The sequence below is a fragment of the Macroventuria anomochaeta genome, assembly GCF_010093625.1.
Source record: "Macroventuria anomochaeta strain CBS 525.71 unplaced genomic scaffold BU25scaffold_6, whole genome shotgun sequence".
Classification (NCBI taxonomy): Eukaryota; Fungi; Ascomycota; class Dothideomycetes; order Pleosporales; family Didymellaceae; genus Macroventuria; species Macroventuria anomochaeta.
This window is the reverse complement of record NW_022985367.1, coordinates 794,859-818,016: the sequence shown is the minus strand read 5'-3', so window position 1 is coordinate 818,016 and position 23,158 is coordinate 794,859. Positions and strand designations below refer to the sequence as shown.

The 23,158-nt window shown below is 54.5% G+C and overlaps 11 protein-coding genes across 11 annotated transcripts; 5 read left to right on the top strand and 6 right to left on the bottom strand.

The window, feature by feature from the left end:
• Positions 1-351: 351 nt before the first annotated feature.
• Positions 352-1,729, top strand: BU25DRAFT_387115 (uncharacterized protein; the record flags this gene model as incomplete). The annotated part of the gene is made up of 2 exons (XM_033704425.1): positions 352-429; positions 476-1,729. The coding sequence occupies 2 exons, from the start codon at positions 352-354 to the stop codon at positions 1,547-1,549; spliced, it is 1,152 nt and encodes a 383-aa protein (XP_033565064.1). The 3' UTR covers positions 1,550-1,729.
• A 1,065-nt stretch (positions 1,730-2,794) lies between these two features.
• Positions 2,795-4,424, top strand: BU25DRAFT_446449 (uncharacterized protein; the record flags this gene model as incomplete). The annotated part of the gene is made up of 1 exon (XM_033709484.1): positions 2,795-4,424. One exon carries the CDS (start codon positions 2,795-2,797, stop codon positions 4,352-4,354), a length of 1,560 nt encoding a protein of 519 aa, XP_033565063.1. The 3' UTR covers positions 4,355-4,424.
• An 860-nt stretch (positions 4,425-5,284) lies between these two features.
• Positions 5,285-6,547, top strand: BU25DRAFT_408145 (uncharacterized protein). The gene has a single exon (XM_033705734.1). It carries the CDS (start codon positions 5,656-5,658, stop codon positions 6,343-6,345), a length of 690 nt encoding a protein of 229 aa, XP_033565062.1. The 5' UTR covers positions 5,285-5,655; the 3' UTR covers positions 6,346-6,547.
• A 278-nt stretch (positions 6,548-6,825) lies between these two features.
• Positions 6,826-7,745, top strand: BU25DRAFT_488992 (uncharacterized protein; the record flags this gene model as incomplete). The annotated part of the gene is made up of 2 exons (XM_033711390.1): positions 6,826-7,200; positions 7,251-7,745. Exons 1-2 carry the CDS (start codon positions 6,961-6,963, stop codon positions 7,743-7,745), a joined length of 735 nt encoding a protein of 244 aa, XP_033565061.1. The 5' UTR covers positions 6,826-6,960.
• Positions 7,746-8,176: 431 nt separating this feature from the next.
• Positions 8,177-8,731, bottom strand: BU25DRAFT_488991 (uncharacterized protein; the record flags this gene model as incomplete). Its single annotated transcript, XM_033711389.1, has 1 exon — positions 8,177-8,731. The coding sequence occupies one exon, from the start codon at positions 8,729-8,731 to the stop codon at positions 8,177-8,179; it is 555 nt and encodes a 184-aa protein (XP_033565060.1).
• Positions 8,732-9,948: 1,217 nt separating this feature from the next.
• Positions 9,949-11,563, bottom strand: BU25DRAFT_408143 (14-3-3 family protein). The gene is made up of 5 exons (XM_033705733.1): positions 11,445-11,563; positions 11,319-11,342; positions 10,714-10,988; positions 10,576-10,663; positions 9,949-10,519 (listed from the first exon to the last, which is right to left on the bottom strand). The coding sequence occupies exons 2-5, from the start codon at positions 11,340-11,342 to the stop codon at positions 10,148-10,150; spliced, it is 759 nt and encodes a 252-aa protein (XP_033565059.1). The 5' UTR covers positions 11,445-11,563; the 3' UTR covers positions 9,949-10,147.
• Positions 11,564-12,578: 1,015 nt separating this feature from the next.
• On the bottom strand, positions 12,579-13,509 carry BU25DRAFT_455927 (DUF1640-domain-containing protein; the record flags this gene model as incomplete). The annotated part of the gene is made up of 3 exons (XM_033709974.1): positions 12,579-12,636; positions 12,693-13,064; positions 13,115-13,509. The coding sequence occupies 3 exons, from the start codon at positions 13,507-13,509 to the stop codon at positions 12,579-12,581; spliced, it is 825 nt and encodes a 274-aa protein (XP_033565058.1).
• Positions 13,510-13,685: 176 nt separating this feature from the next.
• On the bottom strand, positions 13,686-17,931 carry BU25DRAFT_408141 (uncharacterized protein). Its single transcript, XM_033705732.1, has 3 exons — positions 15,102-17,931; positions 14,447-15,053; positions 13,686-14,399 (listed from the first exon to the last, which is right to left on the bottom strand). The coding sequence occupies exons 1-3, from the start codon at positions 17,672-17,674 to the stop codon at positions 13,860-13,862; spliced, it is 3,720 nt and encodes a 1,239-aa protein (XP_033565057.1). The 5' UTR covers positions 17,675-17,931; the 3' UTR covers positions 13,686-13,859.
• A 741-nt stretch (positions 17,932-18,672) lies between these two features.
• BU25DRAFT_249974 (uncharacterized protein) lies at positions 18,673-20,299 on the top strand. Its single transcript, XM_033701611.1, has one exon. It carries the CDS (start codon positions 19,002-19,004, stop codon positions 20,226-20,228), a length of 1,227 nt encoding a protein of 408 aa, XP_033565056.1. The 5' UTR covers positions 18,673-19,001; the 3' UTR covers positions 20,229-20,299.
• Positions 20,300-20,977, bottom strand: BU25DRAFT_249975 (uncharacterized protein). The gene has a single exon (XM_033701612.1). It carries the CDS (start codon positions 20,874-20,876, stop codon positions 20,370-20,372), a length of 507 nt encoding a protein of 168 aa, XP_033565055.1. The 5' UTR covers positions 20,877-20,977; the 3' UTR covers positions 20,300-20,369.
• Positions 20,977-22,642, bottom strand: BU25DRAFT_249981 (ornithine decarboxylase). The gene is made up of 2 exons (XM_033701613.1): positions 22,191-22,642; positions 20,977-22,138 (listed from the first exon to the last, which is right to left on the bottom strand). The coding sequence occupies exons 1-2, from the start codon at positions 22,468-22,470 to the stop codon at positions 21,078-21,080; spliced, it is 1,341 nt and encodes a 446-aa protein (XP_033565054.1). The 5' UTR covers positions 22,471-22,642; the 3' UTR covers positions 20,977-21,077.
• Positions 22,643-23,158: the final 516 nt, after the last annotated feature.

Sequence of the window (23,158 nt, the reverse complement as noted above, 5' to 3'; positions counted from 1 at the left end):
AGGTAGATATACTCGGATCGTTTCCTTCGTTTCTCTAGTCTGTTCGTCTCTTCGTGTCTCAGTCTGTTCGTTTCTTCGTGTCTCATTCTGTCCTGCAGTGCGCGGTCTGGTACCCCCCCGCACGTCTTCGTTCACAAACCTCGAGTCTGGTGCCCCCGACCATCTTCCCTTCCTATCAGCCGGACTGTATTTGCATGCACACGTGTTCGTTATGAGCTCCTCAAAAAACCTCTCCAGGCTGTCTGGGATATCCGTCCTCTTCCTTCTCGCGTCCGTAATCACATCGACCCACGCGTCAAGCCTCTTCCTTCGGCAAGCGCAAACTTGTGGAGGCGTCCAAGGTCTGCAGCAATGCGGCGGCAGTTTTCCTTCCGACTTCTGCTGTCCCAAGGACTCGACGTGCATGTCCTTGAACAGTGCAGATGTGCAGTCGGTCATCTGCTGTCCTGCGGGCTCAGACTGCGCCTTCATCCAGCCCATCACCTGCGATATCACCCAGCTCAACGCCACCCTCCATCCTGACAACCAAATGCACCTTTCCGACACAACTGGTGTGGAGCTTCCCACATGCGGCAGCAAGTGCTGTCCGCTAGGCTACACATGCAAGAGCGGCATGTGCTCGAAAGCCGAGACAACCTCAACACCCACATCATCGGCTACATCACCGCCCACATCATCGCCCACATCCACACCATCCGCCACAAAGCCGGCCTCCTCATCACAAACATCCGGCTGTCCAACGCCTGTGCCCGTGAAGCAGGGCTTCGATGGCAAGTCCTTCGCAGCTGGCCTGTTCCCCGGTCTTGTCGTGGGTGCGCTCGGCGCCATTGGACTGATGTGGTTGATTAACAAGCGCCGCGAGACCCACAACGAAAAGAAGTACTCTGGCGACTTTGGTCACGTAGCACGACAGATCAGCGATCCAATCTACGATCCTGAACACGCAGCGAGAGCAGACTTCATCCGGCGCCCGTCGCACTCCACACATCGCTCGCCCAACTCCTACAACTCCAACACCGGCATGGTCTCAAACGGCATGCCGTCCAAGCCCACCGTTGGCACCGGCCTTACACCACGGATCAGGAGCATGTGGGACCGCACACCCAAGCTGAACTTCGGCTTCACCAACAACAATCCAGGCCTACCCGCGAATCCCAGCCCCGTGCGTCCGCCCCCCGCCGTCCGCGCCGGCAGCAGCGACCGCGATCCCTACAAGACACCAACCTTCACACCCAAGCGCGCTCCCTCGCAGCGTCGCACAAGCAGATCGAGCCGCTCCCGCCGCCGCCGCGAGCCGGAGATGGAACAGCGTCAGCACCCACGTCCTACACCACCCGAGCGCCAGGACAGCACCGAGACCATCGACGTGCTGATGCCAGCTCCGAACCTGTCGTTTCTCGCGCCGCCCAAGGCGCCGGGCATGCGGGAGAATCGGGCGACGTGCGATAGTGGGACGACTACGTTTACGAAGTTGATGGAGAGGGCGGGGTTTGACGATGATGTGAATCGAGATGTGAAAAATTTCAGTAGTCCGGCGAGGAGGTATTGACGAAGAGAATGATGTAATGCGTTTCGTTTTCTTTGATGAGCAGTAGAGCTGTTCCTGTCGCCTGCCACGGCAGAAGTACATACTAGATACCAGGCATGATACCATTCTTTTCGATTCTCTGATTATATAGCTTTGATAGCATTCTTTAACTTGCTGGCGTCATTCGACGACCACTTCAACATCTTGCTCAGTTCCATGATACCAAGATGGGCATCTCTGCCTTCTAATTGTCTGCGCGCTCTCAGTGGCTTTCACATCCTCCTGGCCTTTCGATCGCTGTTACCGTCCACGTGAACCCAAACAATCTACTCTTCAGTGCTTTCTTCACAGCATTGTCAGTGTACACGTTCTGCCAACCCCCAGCTTTGTCACCCAAACGAGCCTGTCCCATACATGCCATAACAACCACATTCCTCCCAGCCAATCTATCTCAACTTCCCCATATCACCAGTCCCACCGCAATCCAGACTTGACACGCGGCGAAGATGCAACGTCACTCTACATCACAGCCAGAAAAGTTGGAGGAAGAGAGACAAGGCCTCATGAGAGGCTCATGCTATAATTGCAAGTGCGACAGTCCTTCGAAACCAGTTGTTCTTGCCGACGCTGCGTGGAAGTTGATCGGGTTTCGCAGCAAGAAAACACAACCCGGTTATCATTTGTGATTGCAGATGCCGCGGCAGCGATCGCGAAGGCGCTGAGGCGATGCGATAGCTTCGCTTGGTGGACAAAATGAGTGGTTAGTGTGATCGGTATTCGTTTAGAAGGACTGTGTTGCTTTGTTTTGACCAGAGCTGTGTTGTTGCCGAGTGGTGACTGTTGCCTTGACAGAGGAGAGGAACATAGCTGTAGATGTTTCGTCGCTTTCATCTATAGCCCAGGTTTTGACTTCGAATAGGACGCGGGTGCGGCATGCATACTCCACGTTGCTTTCACCACGACTGAATAATCTGCTCGTGCAAGACAGGCGCGACTTATTGCGAATGGGCGAGCACGTTTCGCGTCTTTCACTTGGACCACAACAAACGCATTGTTATCGATGCAAACACACAGCGCAGACTTTCACTTATCGTCAACAAACATTCGCTGGCCGTTCCATCAACACAATTTCCTTACACATTTTTTGGCAACTGCGGAATTGTGGCTCTTGTCAACCCTTCTTACCCATATCTTTTCTGTCAGTGTCACCTTGAATTGACATGAATAGAGCTAACGCGGGTCCCAGCTCAGTCCATGCCAATCGCAATGTCTGGTAGTGCCTTTCCGCATCGAAGGCAAGAGGAGGTTCATCTGTTCAGTGTAATGAAACAGCCAGAGAAATCGCTACCGATAGATGAAAACTGGACATCATGCGAGGAGGTTCTGCCACACACTCTTTTCTCACGCCATAATCAGCATATCAATCGCGACACCGCTTCTGATAACCGCAACTCCACGTCTAGTGCGGCCGAGCCTCGCAAAGGACCAAGCATCTCCGTTACGCCGCCCAATGATTCGCCTACGGCTCACCACGTATCAAGCTCCTTCTACCGCATCGGGCCCGACTCCACGGGGAAAGCATTGGGCGAGATCCCGCAGACCGCCGCTCGTTCGCCTGTGCAGTCCGGTTGGATATATTACACAGATCCACCACCGAGTAGAGGTCGCTCAAGGTCTCCTGCTGGCGTCTTACTAGATCAATATCGCTCACTCAGTTCAAGCACTGCTAACAGGCGGTATGGTGTGATCGATCTTACGAATCTGAAAAACGCCCTCGACGACCGTCATCCGAGCATGCTGGTAGTTGAGACTGGAGAACAGCATGACGAAGGAGCAATGGACGCAGGCCACTGCAGTTGTCCTGACAGAGTGGTCATCCAAAGGAATCCAGAACCCGCACAACAATATCAGGCTGCGAGCGATGCTCCGCCTATAGCTTCTGACCGCGATCATCATGTACCTGCGTTCCTTGATGCAGATAACTCGGAGGTTTTCAAACGGGAAAACCTCCAGAGTGGAGACACAACAATCAGCAACGCCATCACACCCATAGGCAAGTGGCGCTGTTGTGAATGTCAAAGAGGGCACGACATTTACCGATTCGACGCGACCGAGCATCTGATTAGTATCCTCAACTGTTTGTGCAAGCATCGCTCATGCAAGAGCTGTGCTTTCCAAGGCAACGTCAAGCGATTTGCCCCGATAGACGATGTCGCGGGCGTGGCATCCGTTCCAGTCGCTCAAGGAGATGGCAAGAACCATCGCTTTGGAGTCGTCTGTCGCACCTGTGGCCTATCCTGGCGTGCGGAGACAGTCAAGAAACCAAAGCGTCATGGGTCCCTTCGTCGACGACTATCCATCCTGCCAAAGAAGGTCAATCCGTTGCACAAGCTGCGCCACACGCGGTCGATGATCCATCTCGGTTTGTCTCGTGATCATGTTCCTGAGGAGTCCCGTCCTGGAACCGCACTGTCTACATCTCGCTCGGTCTTCAACCTAAGGTCAGCATCAGATCCGCAAGCGAAGGGCGCGAAGCCTGAGGAGCAGGCACAAGGCGCTGAAGTCAGGTTCTATGGTATCGAGTGCACCTGTGGCAGTGTCACAGATTCGAGCTCGATATGCTTCCAGGTTGTCGATGTACCTAAGGTTGGTGATGGAATGGTCCACAAGAAGCAGAAGAATGTGGAAGCCACAAAGGCAGCAGAACCAAAGTCTACGCCTGGCTTGCGGGTTAAAAGTCACGGTACACCTGTGCTGCATCTCAAGGGTGGTTCCCATCCAAATCCTCTCTTGAGTAACCCAGTCCAGCAGTACAGCCCGCCATAGAGACAGTTGTCGTTGAGTATGAAGGAGTATTCTCCGGTCATTTGCCCCTTGAAATGTCCGATGTCCAGTGTAGGCCTGAAATTATGTTGTAAGTAGATTGAAAGACATGGTTTGGTACCCAATTTCCGTGAACGTTCAAGGTGTGTTGCCCAGTTCCTCGTGCAGTAAGCCTGACATGAGCTGCAACAGCTGAAATCCTACCTGCCAGATTTTTATGGTTCCTGCTGATACTTAGCAGGATCACGCTGATGTGCTTATCATCTCGCCGAAGCCCGCAAGTAATACGGGATTACTTTGGCCGACTGTAGTGGCATCGTGTCGTGCAGGCGTGCCTTTGATATAATGACTCGTTAGAAGTTTTTGCGGCGTACCAGTATGGTACTCGAGGTTACATCGCTAGCGCGAGAATGGAAACGATGTTAGAGGACATGAGCAGTTGGTGGATCAGCCCACCACTTTGATACGCGCACCTCTATCAGCCGTCATCTTTCTCCATCGCGTTCTCCGAGATCTAAAAACCCTTTGTGTAGATGTTATGATGTTTCCTTGTCACTCAACTCTTTGTCAACCAGCTGTTGCACAGTCTTGACAAGTACCTGGGACGAAGGATCAGATGTGCCTTGTGTTTAGCCCTGAGACGGCTCACGACCGCAGCAAAGAACTAGTCCCTAGTCCAGGCATCGACAGTGAACAGGCGGTGAATTTTGAGGCTTGCATTGGGGCAATCGGGATGCGGTGTAGTCCACGGGTGATGTTGGTGATGCTGGTGACTTGGGGAGCGGTGGCGGTGCAGTCGCAGGCGCCCGCCTTGTGTTCCTGGCGCCCGAACGCTGTAGCTGCGCCTGCCGCATCCGGCCGCCCTCATTATTGCAAAGCCAAACAATAAAGCGCACAACAAGCGCAAGCAAACAACGGTATCTTTATTCACATCTCTTCCGTTCATTCCAGCGTTTGAGCAATCTGCTTGCAACACCCAAAGGCCAAACGTTCGTGGCTGAATCACTTGTTCACAATGGCAACTGCACTAATCAGGTATGGTATAACTCGGGGCGCCTGCCACGCGAGCTGTAGTAACTCGTACTCTCAGCTTCCCCAACCAGCCGTCTTACCCCAATTCTGCAAGATCATCGACATTTCCGAGACCCGCTTTCGATGCCCGTGAGCGACTGTGCTTGATCGAGTCTCATTTGCCAAGATCCAACACGCATATTTCAAGCAAGCCTTCTAAGCAGGACTTCGCACGCGACACTGCAGTCCACCCAGGCAAGCCAAAAGCGTCACATACCAGCCAATTCACTGCCATGGCTTCCAAGAGAGGAGCAGAAACTAAAGAATGCCCAACGTGCAAGAGGAAGTTTGAAGACGAGCCAACAGAGGAGAAGCCCTCTAAGCTCGCACGGAAGGACACCACCGTAGACGTCGATTCGGTTGTTGAGGACAAGCTCAACCAGCTGCCTCCACTGCCATCACCTCCTCTCAACCAACATCCCCAATTCGTGCATTGCGTCCCACCCGAGGCACCAACATACCGCGAGTACTCCGTCTTCCTTGCAGGCAGCATCGAAATGGGCAAAGCTGTGCAATGGCAAAAGCACATGGCGACTTTCCTCTCCACATTACCCATCACAGTCAACAACCCTCGCCGAGGACACTGGGATCCAACAGCGACGCAGGAAGCCAAGAACGAAGCTTTCAAGCACCAAGTCGAGTGGGAGCTCTCCGCGCTAGAGAAAGCCGATGTGATCTGCTTCTTCTTCGACGCCACCACGATAAGTCCCGTTACAATGATGGAACTGGGCCTCTGGGCAAAGTCCAAGAAAGTTGTCGTTTGCTGTGACAAGAGGTTCTGGCGCGCTGGCAACATCCACATTGTTTGCGACCGCTATGGCGTACCGTTTGTCGAGAGGTTTGAGGATCTCGTGCCCGCTATCAAAAACATGCTTGAGGAGAAGGGTATGCGGCTCGATGAGAACAGCAATCTCATCAAATGATCAGCGTATACCTTTTCACCGATACTAGATGGGAATCTTCAAGTTCGGCGTCGATGTTGGCGCTGGAGGCTTACTGTCGCTGGCGTTATGGCTATAAGGGGATACGGCTGTATCAATAGGTTGGTATTCACACATGCGTGTGTATTTGATTTGCCATTAGAAGTTTCATTGCATTATACTTACGTTATCGAACCAACCCTGCCATCTGATCATGCACTTCGCTCTTCGCTCTTCGATATCTGATCTCAGTAATTGCGCACAAGAAGTACCAATCACGCTACCCTCTAATTGCTTCAAGCAATTGCTATCGCCCCCAGACTCTCTTGTAGATATCGCGCGCTCCAGCATCATTGATACGCTCCCATCCCCAGCCTATATCCTTAGTTCAAGCAGTTCTAGCTCGGTGTATGCATTCGTGCACTGACCGATGTAGGGAAAACCTGCGCGGAAGTGAAGTGAAGTGAAGTGAAGTGAAGTGAAGTGCAGTGAAGTGAAGTGAAGGACTCTGACTCTTTTCGATTTAGCTCCAGCACGCTGTACGCACTTTCCTTCTCTTTCTTCCTGTAACCAAACCACTGCAGCTTTCCTCCTACCTTCATCTTCAGACGACCAAAGATGACAACTCATCAGCCTCCGTTTCTCACCACCCGCGCCGACGGCTCACTGGCCTACCAAGCCACAGCGCCTGGTAACCTGCGCAAGCTTTTCGAGACCGTTCGACAAACCCCAGAGCTGGCACTCGAGATCAAACAGTTGGCACTGGGCGAACCTTTCGATGGTCAGCAGGACTCTGAGCTGCTTGACTTCGTTCTCGAGTACAGCACCACAGCCTACATCGAGGCAACCACTGCAGATGTATGTTCCACACCAGTAGCAGCTCATGGAAGCGAGTTAACACCATTCAGGACTGCGAGTCAGCTTCTGACGGTTGTGAGGATGACTGGGAGGAACCCCTCGACACGATCGACGACTTCGAGAATGACGAGCAGGAGCAGATTGGCACTGCCAACGACGACCACATTGTCACGACTGCCCCGTCCGTCACCGCCGACTACCCGGTTCCCCTGGCAGGCACACTTCCTACGGTCCCAGAGCTTTCAGAATCCTTCAACATAGTTGTGGACATCGACGAGAAGCACGAGAAGGACTCGGTGACGACCAACTCTTCCACTCAGCCCTCTCCAGCTGAGATATTGCAAACAGCCATGGACGACTTCATGGCCCTCGCAGCTCTAACGGGCATTGACCATCCCATCCCAAACCAGTTCTACCTCAAACTGCTGTTTGCTATGCTGTCAGCTTGCTCCAATGCCGAAGTCATGAAGATTCCTGAGGGCTGGGCCCGAGGTGCCAACAAGGACGTCTTTCAAGATTTGCAGTTCGTGGTCGAGACTTACTGATGGGGAGGAAAGCTGTGTACAAACATTATAGTGATCGTCTGGGGACCTCCAAAGGGGCGAATAGAGGTGCTTCGACAATCGCTGGGGGAATGGTAGCCTCTTTGGCTGGAATTTTGGCGACTACAACTACAGGAGTTAGGTACTGTGTACGGCCCAAGAACACTCTTCAATGTTGAGTGCCTTCTTCGCTGTGATTTTGGTCGACAACCCATCCTCGCCTTCTGCCTTGTGCGTCTTCGGGCTTGCTGTAGCTTGTGGAGCAGCTATGCGGTCCCCTTGTGGGCGCCCTGATTATTCGTAAAAGCGCAGAGGCCTTGACGCCAGCATGGCCCCCACTTGGTAATGGGACCTTTGTAGTGTCCAACTCATATTTTTCTCGAGCCAACGCGCATTGTAGGGCGAAGAAGTTCCGGTGATCCCTCCTTTATCACTCAGCCTTCCTCGACATCAAACCCAACCCTAACCCACAAACTACACCCCCCACACCCCACAAGCACTTCCTTCTCCCCTCTCCTCTCCGCGTCTTCCAGATCATCCTCCAGAATCCGAAACCCCTTCTCATCCCCACAGCGACAAGCCCTTGTCCACTCCGCCTCAACACCGCCCTCCTGCTCCTCAAAATCACCCAGATCCAACAACTCAAGCCCAAGAATGAAGTCTTGATTCAGCGTCTGTCCTCCACCATCCCCTCTCCCAATCTTGCTGTGCACGCCATGTGTATTGAGGATATGCGGATTCCTCAACACCCAACCATCATACTCCCTCCTCCTCTTCTCATCGTCAAGAACACGGTACGCCTCCTTGACATCATCCACGCTGTACAATCCGTTCGCGCCCGCGCCCTGGCCCTGTTTATCCGGATGCGCAGCAAGCAGCGCATTTCTGTACGCCCTCCTCAAGTCCGGCGCCTTGGGTCTCGGGGCCGGGGAGCCCGGACCGGGCACGCGGAGACCGAGGATGTGGTAGTAGTTCTTCGTGTACGCCATCGCGGCGTTGGGGTCGTGTAGACGAGGAGTGGCGGAGGCGAGGTGTGTTTGACTGTGCGAGCGCGGCGTGAAGGTTCGGTATGTGCGCGCCGGCCGTTGGTAGCACGTTAACCAAAGTTTGTTCGTAATCAAGGCATGGCCGCTGTACGCTTGCTGCTCTCAAAGGACTACGTGCCTCTTCGAGAGTTGTACTCAAGTTTTTGTGCGGTACGTCGTAGAGGCGGGGGATGAACACAGTGGGGATTCACTTCCAGATAATTTGGTGGGGCAGGCCCAAGCCCACGGGACAGGCGTCGTTACGAAGAAGCTCGTTTTTATTTGATTGAACGCCTGAGGGGACCGTGCGCGGCCCCAACAAGGTGCTGCCTGTTCACAGCCCCTATACAAATCCTTACCAGCTCCTCTGCCTTCTTCTCTACGCGCTGCGCAAGCATCGTGAGCACTCCTTTGCTGCGGCCCATAGCCTTAGCAAGTTCGCGTTAGCGGTCATAGTCACCCCGAATGCCCACGAGCGTGCCGATCGTGAACGCGCGCTCCACAGCTGTCAACTCAGTCCTGCCGGTTTATGGCTGCTTAACAACCTTGTTCTGCTTGTATTTGAAAGGTTTGCGACGAGAAAAAGGCATATTTATTATGTGTGGCTGCTGCTATACCGTAGAGAAGTGTGGGTGTTGGCATGTGTTAGTGAGGTGCGCGTGCGCACGGACCAAACGTGTTCAATCAATCAAAACGAGCTTCTTTGTACAGTGACAGGGTCTTCGTGTATCGCCGCTCGAGTCCTCGATGCATGCACGTAACAATGTCCGTCGGCTGCAAGTATAGATGAGGCATACTTAGATCCCCGTTCTTCAAAGCATGTCTTGAGAGTGAGCACGTCAAATTGTATCCATAATGGTTCTCGAGTTTTTTTTGGTAGACATGGCAAGACCATCAGGCCCAGTGGAGTATTTACGGCTGCTTCATAGACTCTCGGACGTAGTACCGCGTTAAAAGCTATGGGTCTGAGAAAAATGTTGGTCCAAATTGCCAGAGTGATGGGGTCTTCATATAGGCAAAGTCGAAGAACAGGGGAATAGGGGATTGCATTGAGGAATCACGCCAAACCCTCCACCTCTGCGTGCAGTATTAGTGCCCTCTGTACAAAGGATACCAACTATATAAGCGATAGCGCGATTGACGCAACCTCAGTAGACTGCATGCTCGATGGAAACAGTGCGGGTGATACAGGAGAGTAAAGGGAAACACATCAGTCATGGGGAATTTGACCATCCGACCCGCTCGCTGCTAAAGCCAATTTTCGAAATCAGGACACATACAACTCCGTATGACGCTCGCTGCCGTAGCAGCCTCTTTCGTCTATCCGGGAATACGAGACGGTGACTGGCGATGAACCAGGTCGAGAGAGGTAGGAACTGCTTAGGCCGCAGCGGGAGCGGCGGCTGGTGCCTCCTCGCTCTTCTGCTCGGCAGGTGCGGCGGCCTCGGCGTCAACAGCCTTCTCCTCCTTGGGGGCGGAAGAGTCAGCAGCCTCGGCCTCGTTGCCATCCGATGATGTCCAGAGGGTGAGGTTGTCACGGAGGAGCTGCATAATAAGGGTGCTGTCACGGTAGGACTCCTCAGACAGAGAGTCGAGCTCAGCAATGGCATCGTCGAAAGCCTGCTTGGCAAGGTGGCAAGCACGGTCGGGTGAGTTCAGGATCTCGTAGTAGAAGACCGAGAAGTTCAGTGCCAGACCCAGACGGATGGGGTGGGTGGGAGTGAGCTCGGTCTGAGCAACGTCGGTGGCCGTCTGTCAATACAGTCAGTCGTTTGATCTGCATTGCGCAAACGATCATTGCGTCATACCTTGTATGCCTCGTGTGCGGCAGTCGCAGCGACCTTGCGCTTCTCGCCAGAAGCGAACTCGGCGAGGTAACGGTGGTAGTCACCCTTCCTATGTGGCTGTCAGTCCTGCGATGGGATGTTTGGGTCACCTTGACGCACATCTTGTGGTAGAAGACCTTGGACTCGCCAGACTCGGCCTTGGGGATGAGGGACTCATCAAGGACGTTCAAAACATCCTGGCAGACCTGCTCGAGCTCGGTCTCGATCTTCTGGCGGTAGTCGCGGATGGTGCCAACGTGCTTCTCAGAGCCCTTGGACTCCTCCTTCTGCTCGATCGAGGAGATGATGCGCCACGAGGCACGTCGTGTGCCGACGACGTTCTTGTAGGCGACGGACAGGAGGTTACGCTCGTCAACGGTGAGCTCACCGCCAATCTGCATCGTGTTAAATCAAGTCATTCGGCGCTGCAGCGTCGTCGTGGCTGCGTGTTGGCACAGCATGCGGACGGTGTGGGCATACCTTGGCAACTTCCTGCAAGACAGTCAGCATGTGAGTTCAAAGGCATGTTTACGTTGCTGTGGACTGACCTTCATGAACGTAACCATCTCTGTGGGCACAATTGTTAGCATGCGCGGCCGACACGTTGGGCACGCCAGCACTTACCATCGTAGCGCTCAGCCTGTTCGCAAAGCCTGGCGAGGAAAGTCTTGCTGTTGCGACGTCAATAACTCGGTCGTGCGGGGGCGGTAGACGACGGCTCGTACCTCTCGCGCTGTTGGGGCGGCCATGTTAGCATCTGTTGACAATCATCGTGCCCTGAGGAGGAGCGCCAGAGGGGCATCCCGCCGGCCAGCAACGGCGGGGAGGAGCGCAGATAAAGCGTCACGTACCTCGTTCGCCATTGTATCGGTTGTATGGTGTACGGGAGTACTTTTCGAGGGAGACTGGGTTGGGTGGAGATGTGTTTGGAAGGATATAAGGCGGTGTGCTGTTGAGGTTCACGGAAGAGTTTGTCGAGTTGTTTTGGGAAGATGGGAGGAAGCGAGCGGCTGTCTAGACAGGTGAAGACGGCGCCAAGGAGCGACTGCCCATGGACAACACCACCCCACTGCGCCTTCTCCAGACGCCCTTTCGCTCACATGTCCTGCCTGCTTGACCGGCAACGAGGCTGCTGGCCTTGCGAACGCGCCCTGCCTCCCAGATTTACTTTATTGCTTCTGCCCACAATGTATTCTTGGCAATGAGGGGTCCAAAGGGCTAGCTGTCGTGGCTCTTTGTGTGTACACAAACAATCGGCACATCCAGACTTGATTTCTTCCATATGCAAATGCTCTACCGAAATCTGTTTGGCCAGTTCTGTGTCGCCTTCAACATCACCGACAATGTGACTGCTGTCGCACCAGGTCACGCTGCAATGGGCGACCTGCCAGCGACTCTGGCTGATGAACCATACCACATTGGGGGCCAATCAATGCCGCTTAGAGCAGGCTAGAAACTGGACCGGGCGTGAGGCCTGAAGCACCGCCCATGAGTTGTGGCACTCCAGATAAATGATGCATTCACCCAAAAGAAACCCCGCCAGAATGCATTTTCCCAATCACAATATGAACGACGATGCTTGGAGATCTTGAGACACTGGACGAAGCAGGTTGTTTGCCAGCAATTGCATCAAATGAGGGGCAGTTCGCCTTCAGCGTCGCAACGAATGCCGTGCTTTCCTGATACCAGAGCAACGGTATTGCTGGTGTACCGACACGTTGCGTTGTCCAGCGTCTGCATATCGTATCGGAACCCGTCAACGGCTCCCCGTCCGCTGCAGCACGCATTTATCATGCAGCGCATACCTGGGTACATGGCCTGTCGCTGCGCAGCTGCTGTAGCACGTGAAGCAGGGGTGTGCCAGTGCGTTTCTTCGGTCGCCGTTGTTTTCCCGGAAGCAATCTGATCTGCTGAGACAGCCCTACGTATGTCTCCAATGATCCGCCCATACACTTGTCTCGTGGGTGTTTCGAGCGCCAGTTGCTTCACATCAGCAAACGCCAAACACCGAGCATGAGCGCCGCAGTACCCGTGCAAACACCCCTACGAACTGATTAGTACTGCCACGTGAAGCCAGAGTGCAAATTGCTGTAACATACATCAACCACTGCAGCGTGGAAAACTTGACTGCTTCGAGCCTCTCCCGCAGTTGCGCTGTCTCCTGCTCGATCCTTGTCTCGGTCTCCTTCAGTTTGAGCTCCTGCACGTTCGCCTCCTCCCTGATGCGACCCTTTTCAAGGTTCAAGTCCAACCGCACAGACGCCTGCGTCCGTTGTATCTCATCTCGCAATCGTGAGTTCAGCTTAGCCAGCTCGTTCGTTAACCGTTCGTGGGAAGCGCGAGTCAGCGAAGACTCTGTGGAATCGGCTGTCATGAGTTCGGATCGCAGCTTTGCGAAATCGACCTTCTGCGTGTACGTAGCCTTCTCTTGGTCTTCGCGAAGAACCATGGTACGTGTGAGATTCTGTATGCTAGAGAAGGTCAGCCGGAGGCTCTGCGGGTGCGGTACGAGGATTCGAACCTTTCCTCTATGACATCCCCAAGTACTCTCATCATTCCTTCCGCTTGCTCATCTGTGAACCCTTCCTCTTTCAAGCGTTGAACGAACTTGAGTGTGTCAAAGTGGTGGTCCTTGAGTTGTGGTGCAGTGGCGCTGAAGTTGCGACGAAACTCGAGAGCTGTGGCATAGCCAGCAGCAAATTGTGTGCTCTCCTTGTGAGATCGTAGAACACGTTGTCGCTGCAGAACTGAGGTGATGGTGCTTGTAGCGCGTCCTCCAGGAGTTGCGCTGGATCGATGCCGCCTCGCTTCAACTATGCACTGTGGCGTGGGTCTGAATGTACTCGTAGCTGCCCATGAGGTTTGCGGCAAAAGGAAACGCGGTATCGCTGTCTTCGAGATCGTAGGTGCTGCCATTGTGGTGTTGTGGTTGTGCAGGCAGTTGTCCGCGAGAAAGCGTGTGGAACCGACTCGCGCTAGGAAGCTGCGATGTCATGGCTGTCATGACCAAATACGGCAAACTGTTCCCGGTGTCGGCACGCTTGCGAGCATTGTTGGAGTGGAAAACAATAATACGTTTACCATGTTTATGTTAACGTTGTTCTCATCATATTCAGATTTGAGTACGGAAAAATAGTCGCTGTTGGTGTCGCGTCAAAAGTTAAGTACCCTCCGAAAAGCACTCACAAACCACAAACATCCCTTGCTATGCAACCGCTCAAACGCAAGGATGAAACTCTAGCAGATGTCTCAGACTACGGCACTGCTTACCTGCCGTACTCTAAGCTCGGCACAATGACAGGTCCATACTTCATTGGCGCGCTGTAGCCACCATCGTTCTGCACCATGAAGTCGACAGCCAGACTCAATTTCCCACTTCCATGTCCGGGTACTGCTTGACCAAATGTGCCGTTGACAATCTCAGGATCATAAATGACGCAAGCGACGTAGTTCCTGCGACCCATAAGGCGTCTGTACTCGCGAGGCTGACCGTTCACGTCCTGAGTGAAGATCTCCATCATGTCCTCCTTAGTATCAGAAGGCTGCTGGCTACTGCGATGGCCGTTCTGCGGTATGTAGAGCGCCCGGTTGTTGTGCAATAGTCTGAGGACATAGTTACCAGGAGGGCCGTTGACCACTGAAGACGAGATAATCTGGTACATGGTCTTGTGGTCCTGTGGTCTTGCTGGGTCATGCACAAGACCGGCACCGCAACAGTCGACAGCTCCGGAGAAGAAAGTCATTCGCAATGACTTATTATGAGCAATACCTTGCAGAGTTCGGATCAAGTATGTGCGCTCAAGATCCTGTAATCATCAGCGCATTCCGTAGTGTAAGCAGATGGACTTCTTACCTTTGACTCGTGGGTCCACATATCTCTCAACTCATCAAGCAAGTCAATCTCTCCAAACGGACTCAAAACACCGCTCATCAGACCAGACTTCCCAACGGCCTTCTTGATCGAGTTGAAACCATCACCGACCACGCTCTTTGCACCAACAACACCAGCAACACCGGCCGTGACCTTTCCAAGCATGTTGAAAGTGCCCGTAACTGCTTTCTTGCCAGTTGCCATTGAGTGAGCCAGGTGTTCGACTGACTCCAAGCGGGGGTAGACGATGGGTACCGGTACCATCCAGATGCAGTGCTGTACGCTCGGCGGCAACGTCGCAACCTTGGGAAAGATACCTTGGTATGTCGGGCCGGCCATGACCTGATGAGGGTTACGCTCAGATCGGCAATCTGGGCCAACGACTGTGACACAAGGGCCAAGGTACTTGATGAAATGCCAGCCAGTTCCAGTGATTGTGAAGAGATCCATATCATTGCTGACATTGCGCAGAATTTCTAGTGTGGTGTGGTGCTGGAAGAGCAGGTACATCTCGATACCAAGTCGTCCAATGTTCTTGAACATGTTAGAGAATTGCATGTACTCCGGATACGAGCCGAAGCCATCAAAGCTATGCCACGTTAGTGCTGTCATTATAAATTTCCGGCTCAAAACTTACATATCGTGATCATCCAGAGCAAGAATATGGGGAATCTGAGCGAATGCTTCTCGCAGATTCGGCTGATCGAAGTGGCTGGTGTAGTAGTGAAAGTAGGCGTGGCAGACCTCCTCTTCATGTTTCGCTGTCCATGGAGCGTTCTTGCGTGCTTCTTTACCGCTTGTTGCTGTCCACTGCTTCAATAGCGGGATCTCTTTCCACAATCTGTCTGCATAGATCTGGCCGCCAAGACCCAGTTGCACGTGGAAGCCACCACACTCAGCGTTCTTTTGCAGGATATCTTTCCACATGAGCCCTACGCCACCAAGCTTGGTTCTGTCATTGGCGCTGACGTTCAGCGCGAAGTCATTGCCAGAATGAGCGATGAATCTCCAGCTGGTCTCGTGGCGGCCAGCGACCAGGAACTCGTAGCGAGTGCAGCCAAGATGTGAGGTGATAGCGTAGGTCCACTTAGCAGCATGCTCCTCCTCCATTCTCAAGTCAATATCGTATCGGTAGAAGATCCACGTCTGATGAGTATAAATGGGGTTTGCCTTCAACTGTCGAGGGTTGGGAGACAGATCCTGGCTCTGGTGAATATGGATGGTTGGGGGATGAGGGGTGTTTGTAACAAGCAAAATAGACCCGAGCCATAGCCCTCGTTCAAGGTCCATGTTTGTGTACCTCAGGTAAGGTCCAAAGTATACGCCATTTGTAGGTTGCACCTTGTATGTATCCACGCCTGCAGTTGGCGGTGGTCCTGTGAAACCTGCAGCGGTTGGTGTTGCAAGCGGCGCCATGCCAAAGTCACTGGAGTAGCCAGCTGTCTGAGTAGGAAATCCAGGTGATGCCAGAGGCTGCTTGCCGAAAGACGGGGACGCAAGAGGGTTGACAAAAGTGCCTGTTGGAGATAGTGGCTCGTTCAGATTTAGCGGCGTAGGACCCTTGGGGAATTCCCACTGTGTGGACTGTGTAGGCAAATGGATGTAATAGTACTGTCCCGACGAGGGATCCAAGTGGGCGATCCATCCTTCAGGTAGAGGCGGGGGAGACGCTGGACCTGCTCCTGGGGCAGGGCTTGGTGTGTGAGTTGGCTGAGAGGTTTGTATCTGGGGCAGGGACTGCTGTGCTGTAGGCGTTGGCGAGACAACATTGACTGGCTGCGATGGCCCCGCTTGCTGAGGCCGTGGATCGTTTGCAAATGCAGGATGCCCTTGCATTGGATCGCTCAATGAGACGCCTTGGGGAGCGGGCTGTGGTTGCTGTCCTTTCTCGTTCGGATATCGCTGTGCCTGTTGAGCGTTTGCCTGCTGAGCATTTGCCTGTTGAATGCTCGAGTAGGATGGGGGTGGCTCGTCGTTCATATTCAAACGGCCCATATCTTGCGTCAGAGGATGTTCTGGTCTCATACTGCTGGGAGGTGGCGATGACACATTGCCAACACCGCCCGGTGCCTGTGGAAGAGGACCTTGAGGAGGCGTGCTGGTAGCCCCCGGTTGGGCTTCACCCATGCCCTGATACACTTGAGGCTGACCGTAGGGTGTTTGCCCTGGCTGCTCTGTTGGCGTCCAGGGTCTCCGTATGGGTTGCTGCTGCTGCTGTTGCTGGCTTGGAGCGGGCGAGCCCATGACCGGCCGAGGCTGCTGGTTTGCATAGACCTGGTTTCTTTGCGCAGCCGCCGCATTCTGAGCGCTCTGTGCTTGTAGGTTCGTCAAGGTGGATGTTCCCGCTATACCGGCTGCGGCAAATCGTGCTTCAATGCCGCCGCCAGGAGGTGGGATGATTGGAGTCTCAGGCGGTGGAGGCGACCCTCGCTGCGCTTTCACGGTGGACGTGGAAGCTGTCGAACTGAGGCGGTTGATGCCCCCTGGATTCGGAATGTTGAGTGCCTGTGGTGCAGGCTGGCTCGAAGACGCCCCTGCATCTGTGTTTGCGTTCGGTGGAGGCCAGTACTGTTGGTGGTAGTCGGGAAATGGGTTTGGATCTGTGCTGCCCTTCCTTTGCGGCGCTTTCGCAAACAGACCCTCTTTATCCGGTGTTTCTGGCCCAGGCGAGTCTGGGAGCGGCTTGGGCGCTGTTCCTCGTCGCTCTGCCAGCCTCGAAGGCTGTACCGACCCATCCTGATTTCTCCCGCCGTATCCTCCTACACTCGGTCTGTTGGGATCGTTCGCATCGAACCGCGCGCGCTGCTCAGGCGAGATGGGGACTGGCCCTGTGGCATTCGAGCTTCGTCTGCGGCCTTCTGGCTGTGGTGGAGTCGCGTTCCTTGCTGGTCGCTCGCGCTCACTGAGAGGAGTATATCGGCCCTGGTTGAGCGAAGGAGGTCCGTTGTCTACTGGATATGGAAGAGGGGCTGTGGGCGGGGGAACTGTGGGTAGACTCGACGGCGGGGCGGGAAACGATGGCATAGGAGGTGGGCGCGAGAACGCTGGTGGCTTACTCGAGTTGCCAGCCGAGTCTGTTCGTGGTGGAGGGCTTTTCGAGGTTGGCGAGTGCTTCTGTATTCTCAGGGGCCCAACGGTAGGTGTGTTTGGGTCTGCTTCGTAGCGTAGGAAGAGCTCCTCCTCCGGCCTGCCTTGCTTACGACCCTCCATATTGGTGCGCGAGCGAAGATTGTACGCGATACCTTGCTGCTTCCGTATCTACCACAAGCAAGATCAGATGTAGTCGAATCCTGCTTCACTCTGAGCCGGGCGCTGCTAAGCTGCCGTCCAAGGTAGGCACGAGCGTGGTGGTAGTGGTGGGGTAGTGACAGATGACGTCTGACGCAGGAGAGCACCAGGTACTTTCACATGTACAGGGCCCGGCGAGGTTATATGTAGAGAGCTGGAAGAACGGCAATGCGCCTGATTCCTGCTGCCGTCCTAGGCGGACTTACGTAGCCTCTCTCCATGACTGCACTGCAAGATATTGGGCTCTGCTGCTCTCGCTCGTCCCTGGCCTCCTATTGGTCGACTACTCGACACGCGCCCGCCAAGTTGTGACTGGTGGTCTTTAAAGCGGCCGCAGGCGCCTAGAGGCGCATGGCAGGCATGTTTCAGACCCTTTCGTCCGCTCCACTGCAAAGGAGACGTTCCGAATCGACGGGTGCGCACAGCTCTAGGATCCGCAGCGGGTCCCTGGACGGCCGACGAAGATCTTGAGAAAGTTTTGGTAAGGAACAGGTACCATCCCGACAGCAGCAGCGCGTGGGATCCGTCATCTTATCCAGATACCAAAGAACAAAGGATCCTCCAGCGTTAAGGGCATGGCGCACATACATAGCTGGTTGTAGCTTCGGTCCAACACCAACGGTCCCTTGCGTCGGGATGATGCGCGCCCATGGGGTTTACACGAGATCGTCGAATCAGCTAGCTTGACACCGACTGTGAAAAAGTGCGGTAGAGCGAGCTGTATCCCCATGAGCCATAGTCGCGCCTCGAGCCAGACCCTGAGCCACCTTCACATCGCTGGTGTCTTGGCAACAACATCTCGCGTGCAGCTGCTTGGCGCCTCGACCTTCCCCGAAGACATACAAGGCTGCAATCTCAAGGATGCAAGAAGTGTGCAGATCGCAAAACGTGGGCTTATTTGGTCGACAGGGACCGCTTCTTGTCACCAGAAACGGTAAGCATGAAGCCACAGGACAGGGCCGACTTCAGCTGTAGTAATTTACATTCAACCCTCAAGAGCCCGTCCTCTGTCAGCTCAAGAGCAGTTTGACGTCTACTTTCTTCTTAACTTTCCCTTCCCTTTATCTACATCACTGCGTGTCCTTTCTCTAAGTCCGATCCTGTCCGAAAGCCACTCTCTTCAGCCACACAGTGAACAGCCGCACGTTTCAGCCTTGCAGTGACCTGTTTTTGCATACACCATCAAGCCAGGAGGAATACAGGAGAACCTTTTTCCTGCGAGCTCATCGAATAGAGCCCACAGCTCAACATGTCTGTCCCGCAGCAAGCACCTTCAGTGGCACCTTTCGACATCAGGTCACCAGATCCTCCACCGTACATGATGGGACCACAGCAACTGCCTACTCCAACTCCAGTGCCAATGTCGAATGCCTTCGTTCAACCGCCGATACCACAGACCAGCTACCCACAAAATCACGTGCAACTACAATCCCAAGCTTCACCACCGCATGGACAGTTGCAACAATCTCACTTCGTTCAACCGCAGCAGCATTCCCTTCCTGCACCGCAACCATATCAAGTGGTACCCAATATGACATCTCAGCAACTCCAGCAAGTGCAACAGGTCATTCAAAACATGCCACCAGAGAAGCTCCAAACGATGCAACAACAGCTCCAAACAGCAAGTCCCCAATCACCACTAACAAACCAGTACCAATGCCCACCCCCATACCAACCCCCACAGCAGCCCCTCCAAAGACCATCCTTCACAACAACCGCCCCATCCGGCCTCTTCGGCCCCAAACACTCCTCCACACCCAGCCATAGCGGCCCGCAAGACGCCCAGCAATCTGACAAAGTCAAGCGATTCTTTGGTGACACCTTGTTCGGCCGCGTAGCACGTAGTTCCGTATCGACCGCTACCTCGTTCGCCAAAATGCCGCTCTCTCTGTCCCCCTGGGGCGACAACAACCCCGTCACGCTGCCCAACGTGCGGTACCGCGACGCGGTGCTGTTCACGACGTTTGCCTTTATTGGGGGGCCGCTGGTCGATGGCGCGGCAGACAGCGTGACCAGCGCGTTTGGCGCCGACAGTTTTGTGTCTGAGATTGTCAATTCGGGGGCTGGTGCGATTGCGGCGAGTACGGTGCTCAAGTACTCTATTTTTCAGATTGTGGAGCAGGCGATTGATAAGGGGGTTCTGGAGCATATGTTGCCCGAGGAGGAGAAGATGCTGGCTACGACTGAGGTGAAGAGTTTGCAGGCCGGTGTTAAGCATAAGCTTATGGGTGTTGATGCGGATTTGAGGTTTGTGGGGGTGCAGCCGGCGAGGGATATTCAGGGTATTGAGAAGGGATGGTTTTGTCCGTACCTTTTTGCGAGTGCGAGGACGCCATCGGTTCCGAGGGCGAATGATTTCGCGATTGCACAGTGCTTTGGCCCGTTCTTGGGAGGTATGTATAGCACTCATCGGCCGCTCAAAATCCGGGACCTGTGCCACCGCCCTTTCCTAAACTCGAGGCCATCACAGTATTAACTAACATCCTTAAATAGGCGACTACCTCCTCGCGCACAAGCTCCTGTCCGAAACCCCCCACACCCTCTCCCTATGCGATCCCAACCCGACAATCGACATCGGCACAAACCGCCTCCTCATCCTCTTCATAGCCATCTCCCCCTACAGAGCAAACATGTGGTCCACCTCGCGGCGCCCCGGGTGCGGCACTATCATCTTCCACCTTTTATCCGGCTGTCCCGCGCTCGTCGTCCCCGTGACCTCGCATGCGCCGATAGTGGCCTGGAGTCCGTGGACACTCTCGCAGATGCGAGATGCGACGAGTGGGTACCAGGCGGAGGTACAGCACGAGCAGATCTGCGAGTACCTTGACACAGTTGTTAGTTTACCGCGTGTGAGTCCGGCGGTGAGGGAGAAGTATGAGGGTGTGTTGGCGCGGAGCGTGAGTCTGGTTGTTAACGGGGCGTTGGCGACGGAGAAGTGTGGGAATGTGGCGGGGATGGGGAAGGTGGATCCTGAGAGGGCGGGGATCGTCATGTTCAGATATTGAGAGGGTCGAGAGGAGAGGAAAGGAGGGAATCGGGATGAACAGAGCGTGATGCGGAGATGTGTTACCCAAACTTTGTTTTGTGTCATGGACATGGAGAGATGATCTTGTTGGACACTCATTTCGACATTCACATCAACTCCATGTGCGTTCAGAAGAGCGTCAAGATGAAGCCATGTACAGTTGTATTAGAAGCGACGCACGCTATGAAATCTATCAGACGTCAAAATGATCAAACTTTTCCACTTAAAACAATGCGTACAATGCCGCAAAGTAATCCATCCGTGCACAAAACGCTGAACGAATATATACGATTAGGAGACCTAGAGACCCATAAGGGCCTGGGCGCCCGGCTCGCTGCACACATACACGACATCGTGGCTGTCGGTGAAGCCATTGAAGCGAGTGGCAGAGCACTTGGTGTACGCGCCCATGTCCTCAAAGTACAGCCAGTCACCGACATCGAGGAGCTCGGGGAAGGTGCTGGACGAGGAGATGATGTCGATGCCATCGCAGGTGGGGCCCCAGATGGAGTATTCAATCTGTGAGGGTGTGTCGTAGCCTGAGCGGCGGATGTCGTACAAAACCTCGGTGCCGGACTTCAAAACCTTTGCAACTGGGTGCTGGTGGTCAAAGATGATGCTCGAGAAGTTGCCGTAGACGCCGTCGTTCAAGTACAGCATGTAGTTGGTCGTGCCGAGGGTGGCATCGGTGACAGTGCGGCGGGCAATGACATGGCATGCAATGGTGAACGCGGTGGAGACGTAGTAACGTCCAGGCTCGCCAATGACGCGGATGTGTGGCGGGAAGTACTCGTCCAGGGAAGCAGACAGAACTGCAGCCATCGGCTCGAAAGTAGCGTCGCCGGTGAAGCCACCGCCGACGTCCAAGGTGTGCATATTAAAGCCAAGAGCAACTGCCTGGTCGAAAACGAAGCGGGCGTCTTGCACAGCCTTGATGAAGGCCTTGGGGTCAGACGCGCCGGAGCCCACGTGGAAAGCCACGCCGACAACGTTAAGCTCCAATTTCTTCGCAAGCTCAAGCAGTTCGCCGGTCTGATCCATTGCAGCGCCGAACTTCTGGCTCAAACGGCAGAGGCTAGCCGTGTCATCAGTGATGATACGCAAGTACAGCTCAGCATCAGGAAAGAGCTGCTTGGTCTTGTAGAGCTCGTCGGCGTTGTCAAAAGTCATCTGTTTGACGCCAGCGTTGGCGGCGTAGCGGACGTACGACTTGGTCTTACAGGGCTGCGCGTAGATGATGCGGGAGGGGTCGACGCCAGTCTTGAGGACCGTCTCGATTTCATTCTTGGAGGCGCAATCGAAGCCGAGTCCAAGCTGGGTCATCAGGCGCAGGACCTGCGGATCCGGGTTACACTTGACCGCTGTTCAGATGTTAGTGGAAGCATTGTGGTGGCTCTTGGATCTGTCACTCACCATAGTGCGGCTTGACACGAGCCAGGTTCTTCTTCCATCGCAGGTGCTGACGGTACACCTCGCCCAGGTCAGCGACGAAGAAAGTGTCCTCGTCGCCGACGTCACAGATGTCGTGATCGATAGCCTCGACACGGTTCTTCAAAGCTGCGCCAATGAGTTGCTTGGAGTTGCTTGCGCCATGGTTGTCAATGCTGCCAAAGGAACAGTCGCTGAGATACTGTTTGTGGTTCAACGCGGTGTTGTATTCCGCTGGAGGGGGCGTCAGAGCAGAAGGTGCCATTCCCTTGCTGGTGGTCGTTGGGGAGCAGCTGGTAGTAGTTGGGAGTGCTTGCTGTATGGCGGAGGGGCGTTAAGGCGGTTTGAAGGGCGCGAAGCCGAGGCTTGGGACTGGGCGAGGCCTCCTGTCAGTCTGTTCCTCGACGGAACAGACCTTCGAAAGCGTGCTATGCGGCAGCTCAAGTTCAGGAGGAACGGGGGTCTGGTTGTTGTACGAAAACAACACGCGCTCGAGTTCCTGCTTAGAAGTGTGCGGCAGGCGGTGGGGGGATGTTGTTGAAGACGTGTGGCGCGGGTCGTGCAGATACAACTTGGATATTGATCAGGAAGAGGCGGCCGCGAGCCGTCTTAAAGCGAGGCCTTTGATTGCGACCAAAGGCTGTCGGTGCGGTATTTTAGGGACAAGCGAGAGACAGTCGCGGAGGGTTCCAGCGGCTGGTGGAGCGACGAGTGCAGAGACAAGACGAGACGGTGAGGTGAGGTGAGGTGAAAGGAGCTGGGAGGGTGGCTACGCTGAAAATTGGACTCCCCGCCGCCAAGTGTGTTCATAGCGAAAGTCCCTGCGGTGCCTGGATTGCCGGCAGCGTCACAGCCCATTGGCCTCCGCAAATGCCCCACATTTCAACAAACCACTCACGGCTGCGTCATTGACCTGTCGATGATCGGGGGCGCAGGCTGAGGCTCACACGGCT

Bases quoted from the DNA above. Each gene is read 5' to 3' on its own strand.
- BU25DRAFT_408145 (XM_033705734.1), top strand. From the start codon at position 5,656: ATGGCTTCCAAGAGAGGAGCAGAAACTAAAGAATGCCCAACGTGCAAG.
- BU25DRAFT_408143 (XM_033705733.1), bottom strand. From the start codon at position 11,342: ATGGCCGCCCCAACAGCGCGAGAG. The intron at 10,989-11,318 runs GTACGAGCCGTC...AACACGATGCAG, and splicing joins CCGCCCCAACAGCGCGAGAG to ATTGGCGGTGAGCTCACCGT. The intron at 10,520-10,575 runs GTATGACGCAAT...CTGTATTGACAG, and splicing joins CCGCACACGAGGCATACAAG to ACGGCCACCGACGTTGCTCA.
- BU25DRAFT_408141 (XM_033705732.1), bottom strand. From the start codon at position 17,674: ATGGAGGGTCGTAAGCAAGGCAGGCCGGAGGAGGAGCTCTTCCTACGC. The intron at 15,054-15,101 runs GTAAGTTTTGAG...AACGTGGCATAG, and splicing joins GCTCTGGATGATCACGATAT to CTTTGATGGCTTCGGCTCGT. The intron at 14,400-14,446 runs GTAAGAAGTCCA...TGATGATTACAG, and splicing joins TGTGGACCCACGAGTCAAAG to GATCTTGAGCGCACATACTT.
- BU25DRAFT_249974 (XM_033701611.1), top strand. From the start codon at position 19,002: ATGTCTGTCCCGCAGCAAGCACCTTCAGTGGCACCTTTCGACATCAGG.
- BU25DRAFT_249975 (XM_033701612.1), bottom strand. From the start codon at position 20,876: ATGAGTGTCCAACAAGATCATCTCTCCATGTCCATGACACAAAACAAA.
- BU25DRAFT_249981 (XM_033701613.1), bottom strand. From the start codon at position 22,470: ATGGCACCTTCTGCTCTGACGCCCCCTCCAGCGGAATACAACACCGCG. The intron at 22,139-22,190 runs GTGAGTGACAGA...ACATCTGAACAG, and splicing joins TCGTGTCAAGCCGCACTATG to CGGTCAAGTGTAACCCGGAT.